Raw genomic sequence first — 5,910 nt, 5'->3', positions numbered from 1 at the left:
ATCAGGCCATCCCGCCGCAACAGCCAAGGACTGCTGCAACAGGGTAGCGCAAAAATTTTTTATCTCAATTTTTTTTTTTTGCTCTAATCCGGATCTCCTTCTCTTTTGAACCAACGCCGAACTTTTTCCCTCGCTTCAACCAGTGAACCTATCCTAGCCAATTCCCATTCCCATCCCGTGTTCTTCAAAGGAATGTGTGAGAGCAGCCCTTCATTATCCATCAGGTCATGACACTTGTTACGACTTGAAGCAGGAACAGAAAAGGCCTGCGTCTCCTACCTACATAGTTGCAACATCAAACGGTTGTGCTGCCGAGATCTGATTCAAAAGACCCCTACCCCATCGTTAGCCCTTCGAATCAAACAAAAGCGGGCCTGGCGTCCTCTTACTAGAATCAATCGAGCTGGCTGCCATTGGGCAATTACCAACGAGCATTGGCTCGATACGAAGATGGCATGGCGCTGTTTCTCAATGGCACAATCTGTGACAGTTCGTCATTGTCGATAATGTCATTGCCCTTGTCGTGGAGGATCCAGCTCTCTCCAACGTCACTTGGGGCAACAGATTCCATGAATGTATCTTGTAAGATGTCGTCTCGGATACGAGGTGCGACAATGTCAACTTGACAGGCCGTCGAAGATGGCAACGATTGCTCCTCGGCATCTCTGCCTTCAGCCTGTTTTTTTCATCTGATGTTAGCTTTACGAGACTGGTCATTCTGAACCCACCCACACAGAGCTTTCACATTGTCCGGATGTTCGATTCAATCATTGATGTGACTTACAATACAGGTCGCACATGGCGAGTTGTTTACCCACACCCAATTGGGACAATTGTGCGAGTAAAAGTTCTTGCAACGGTACTTGTAGAAACCTCCGCTGCTCATTGTGATGACGAGACAAGGTGTATGCTTGGAGAAAGGAAAGGTAAGAAGGAACAGGTCAAGACTTGTGGACAAGGGGAACAAAGTGCTAAGATTGCAGAGAGGTGTGCGGTATGACTTCTTGGAATACTGAAAGTGATGCTAAAAGTGCTGATCGAGATAGAGGCAAAAAAAGAGGTCATTTGACTGCTTTATATATCGACATCTCGGACGGCCGGCTTTACAACGAAACTTCGACCCCGGACACCGTATCAAGATACGCACATGCTACGGTGCGTCACTGTGAAAAGATTCTCACCCTGGCCTATCCGCTTCCTCCGTATTTTGAGAAGCACTTGTCGCCATGTACTCTGGGGGGTGTTTGGCCAACGCTGTATTGCATTAGCTATCCTGACAAGGTCATCCTCCATACTACATGGGAAAAAGGTGGCGCCCGGGGATCAAGTCAATTGTCCAGGGGTGTCTGGCTAGATGGCCCTCAACTCCCCAGTCGCCTTGACGCAAAGAAAGTGCACTAGCCAATCCTTGCCTGCATACGAGTACTGCAGAGCAGAGATTGCCAACTCCAACCGACTTGACGTCCAGAGCGCAACAAGATACTGTGACCTGCAGGTAGCGTGGGAGAGCTCCCTATCTCGTCACTTACGAGTATGTGAATGCTCCTGGTGGATGGCCTCGGGCCTGATGATTGAGTTTACAGCAGACACGCAAGGCGCTATTTACGATACTAACAGACGCAAAGCAGCAACTCCTCTCAGCTGCCGCGACTAAGGATGGCATCCCATCCCAGAGACTAATACTACTAGCAGCTCAGGTTACTGTACGAGTACTGCTCTATCATTTAGCGCGTCGTCAAAATTTGCCAGTTTCTGTGGGTGGCTTTCTGGCACCCAGTCAGAAGCAGCTAGGGGCAGCCCTGTGCAACTTGGTCCACACACTCTAATATCCAGCTGCATGTACGTACATGCTCGTACTCTCGAATGAATGGGGCCGTTCATGTGCATCTCACACACCCCTTGCGTCCTTGAAGCCAAGTTAGCCTGCGAATCTCAGTTATATGCCGCTTGTCGAGAGATGACGGCATTGGCCTCGTACGCAGAAGAGACGAACTCGAAATCCAAGTTGGGAACAAAGGGAACATACCGAAAACTTGCACTAAAGGCAAGAGTTAAAGGAATAACCGTATGGGGAAACGGGAGTGGCCGGCCCGCGTGCTTAGACGAGTAGTAGTTGGGGATTTAGGGCTTGTTTATCGGCCGAGTAGTGGGTGGCGTTTAGTCAATGGTTTGATGATCAGCAGCAGCCGTCGAACGTCGCACTATCTGATCTGTGTACACATCTCACGGGCCGCTCAAACACGGAGGGCCGAATGTTGCCCCTCTATGACGGTGAAGAAGAGATTGACTCCGAATCATCCAGGCGGTTCTGCGGACTTTGCCATTATGATGATTGGCGGAATGCGTACCGCTTGGGATTCGGTGTGCATAATGCTCGATTCGAGGGGCCCCCCTTTTCCCCCCCAGTGAGCATAAGATACCGAACAACTACTTCCCCGAGAATCTATGTGCTTGGATACTCCTGCGTCGTAAACAGCCACTCATCAGCTGTTGCCTATTGTTTCCACGACCCATGGTGTTGTCTCAATATCAACCACAGAGAAAATCCCGCCGTCGAAGACTGAAGCCCCTACCGCGCAATGGCTGGCATCCTTGCTCTCATTGAACCCGGGAGATGGACGGCATTCCCCGGAAGATTTGCAAAGGGGTGTAAATTCCACGCCGGAAGCTGGCTCACAGACCGCTGAACCAAAGGCCAAGCAGTACTATTCGATGTGACTCGGCGCGGAAGCAATGGCATTGCATCCACAAGCGCTGTTGTCTCTGTACTGCATGTATCTTGGAGGGGCGCAGACGAGCTTCACAGCCAAGTACATTAATCATTTCGCTCGCATACGCAGCCGCTCATCGGCTATAATAAATTCCAAATGCAAGGCAGTATGGGAGAAGGACCATGGCAGTCGTTACTGCGGAATCATTTCGGCTTTGGGTTAACTCAAATGAGCAAAAAGCAGCATGTTTTCTCATCATCGCTTTGCAACCTTGCATCCTAGAAACAGCGAGTCGAGGCGGAAATAGAGTTACACATATATGCACGGAACGCCGGAATTACGACATTGGTAAGAGGGAGAGTTTCTGATGCAACAAAAACTCCACGACAAGACAAGACAAGAAGGCTCCATTGGAAGTTTGTGGCCAAGGACGTCATGGATTGAGATGAATGTGTCCTTGGGTATGCTTGACCAAGGCACATCCGCTGTGGACTCGGCTCTGCTACCTTGCTCCGCCTCGATTTTGGCTCGGTCCGCCCCGTATGCTGGCGGCTATCGACCCGGCATGCCATCGTTGCTAAATCTGGAATTCCAAGCCGTCCAATGGCACCGTCGCAATTGAGGGGCCTTCACTTTTGGACACTAGCAATGGGGGTTGATAGTGCTTGTGTTGGAGCCTCCGAGACAAGGTCTGGATGCAGTGGAGAAGAGGCATGGTCCTGCGTCATCCGAAGCTGTTTCAACATTGCCCACAGCCCAATTGTCATAAACTTGGCACACCATTGTCAGCTCGAAGTCAGCGGGGGAAATGGGCATCGTCGCATAAAACTTCCAGTTGTGAATTGCTGCAACGTGCCGGGAAATTCTGGCACCGGCTCTGGAGACCAATTATGATTCCAAGTTGACCTTTCGAAACTTCATGCATCGCCCTACAGGCCGCCACCTCTAGCATCAGGCCTCTAATATCTAGCCGTTGCCTGCTAGACACAATGGGCTCATATAGCTTGTTACCCGAGTCATTCTGGAAACATGTCATGTTTTGGTCGCCGCAATGCCCTCGCGATGCCGTACAACTTCAATGCCTCTGGCTTCAGAAGTGGAACCCGGGGTTTGTTGGTACGTGTGCATCGCACGCCGAGCTGCCGACGTTGTGCTATAAGCACGAGAAAACAACATCAATGCAAGTCTTCTCCCACGCAAACGCCGACGGTGTTTCAGCCGCATGCTAGAGCATCAGATGCGCTCCTAGAGCCGTGAATAATCTCATTTCCTTGTGTTGTGGCGTCAGTACCAAACCAAAGACCAAGATGTTCTCCCGAGAGAACAAGACAGCATGAATCAGAGTGCATTCTAAGACCGTCGGGCAATCCGAATGCTTCATACTGAGGCCCAATTGGAATCAATGCCACGGTGCTTTAGTTTGGATCGTGTTTCGTCGTGACTGGCTTGATGTCACTGCTGCCTGGATAGAATCTCAGGTGCTGGTGATCGATTTATGCACCTCTGGCCAATGCGTGGTCTCAGTCTTTCCTCCTGAGCCGCCACCAGGCTGTTCTTTCATAAGTCAGCCGTTCGAGAATAAGCGTAGTGTCAGATCCAAAATTCCGCGCGGATCGGTCCTTGTTCCTATTCTGTTGACGGCTACGCTAACAGCTTGCCGCGCATACACGCCCCTCCTCTCCAGTGACAGCCGCACCTGGTCCAGCTCAAACGAATGTGTGTCCTCGAGCAATATCTGGCACCTACAACCGCCTCACTTTTTTTTTTAACCCCCAAGACCTGCATATGCATACTAACCTACTCTCAGCCTCGGGTCATGGATCTATCATTCCCCGGACCAATATTTCTCTTTCGTGCAGTGTACAACAGGCGGGAGGGGGCCCCAATTCTATCTGATGTGCCGAACCAGCTCACCAACCCCCAGCCTCTTTCTCAAAACAGCTGCACAGCTGCATTAGCACGAGGAGGCGCGTACGGGCTAGTACCTTGGGCACTCTGATAGTAACCCGGTACTAGGTGCGAAGGATGGGAACACAGGCCAATGGTGCTCCGCATGTGCCACAGCCAAGGCACACATGATAACTCAAAGCAACGAACAGGTTGTGACGGTCCACCCGGATGCTGCCGTCACTAACAAGATGGGATGTACGCAAGGCCGGCATTGGATACCTACGTGACATTTCACCCGTGCCAGCCTCCGGGATTCCGGGTCCTGTTGCCCGCATGGTAGAGGAGGGCTGGAACTGTGCCCATCCTGTCAGTAAGATGGATGGGCCAGTACGAGTACGTGATGGTCCTGTGTACCAAGTACGGAGTGCCTGTGTATGTGGAATTATACGTAGCATCAGGCCTTCGGGGGAACACACTCCGGGGAGGCTATCGCCGGTGTCGTCGCCCGTCCAGCTGACGGATCTTCGGCGTGACATTCCGTTCATGCCTGACTCCGCGCGGGCAATCGACCATTAGCCCGCAGCAGCTTACCAGATTGGTCTACTAGGTGCGGAGGAGAAGCATGTCTAGGGAGGCTGTTTGCTACTGTAATCCACGCCAAAAGCAGTCCTTCCACCGACACGCTTGCTTTTCAGCCGCGAAACGAGGAAGAATACGAGCCAGGGAAAGGGGGCAGACAGAGTGACGAGTTCGAGGCCATGTCTCAAAATGATTCTATATTGCAGCTTGCCCATGAATCCTGCTCACACATGCTGAAACCAAAAGCAAGCCGTGTCTACATCTAACTGGTCCAAAAGCAAACGCCCTCAAAAGCACGGTAGGCTACTAGTGTGAATGCCCACCCTTACATAACAAAGGTTCCTTTCTCCATTACTCGGCTGCAAAGGACACGTCCATGATCCTGGTTTTCCCGTCGGGCTCCAGGCAATGACCGAAGCTTTGATGGCTGCCAACAATTTCGTTCTCCATGTCGTCTTTCTGCTGCATGTCTGAGTCCCCAAAGAGCGGGGTCTCAGGATTTTGGACCCCACGACCAATTAAAAAGGGGGGGTTGTTCTAACTTAGTCAAGGTAAAAAGGCAAGATAGAGAAGGAGAAAACAAGAACAAGAAAAAGGAAAAAAAGGCAACCGAATTGCTCTAGTCTCGCAACAAGGGAGGGCGGCCAATCTTTTGACAGAGAGTCTCTTGGCTCTCTAAGCGAGAGCGGCGCGGCTGCGCCATGTCTCAGCAACGTCACTCGTGCAGCTC

General features: G+C 51.3%; 1 protein-coding gene across 1 annotated transcript; it reads right to left on the bottom strand.

Annotated features, from left to right (window-relative positions):
* Positions 1 to 1,018, bottom strand: M431DRAFT_503869 (hypothetical protein). Its single transcript, XM_024918368.1, has 3 exons — positions 785 to 1,018; positions 390 to 676; positions 1 to 334 (listed from the first exon to the last, which is right to left on the bottom strand). The coding sequence occupies exons 1-2, from the start codon at positions 884 to 886 to the stop codon at positions 422 to 424; spliced, it is 357 nt and encodes a 118-aa protein (XP_024778587.1). The 5' UTR covers positions 887 to 1,018; the 3' UTR covers positions 1 to 334; positions 390 to 421.
* Positions 1,019 to 5,910: the final 4,892 nt, after the last annotated feature.

This window comes from Trichoderma harzianum (assembly GCF_003025095.1).
Source record: "Trichoderma harzianum CBS 226.95 unplaced genomic scaffold M431scaffold_2, whole genome shotgun sequence".
Taxonomy (NCBI): Eukaryota; Fungi; Ascomycota; class Sordariomycetes; order Hypocreales; family Hypocreaceae; genus Trichoderma; species Trichoderma harzianum.
The sequence above is the reverse complement of the archived record's forward strand: the minus strand, read 5'-3'. Positions and strand labels throughout refer to the sequence as shown.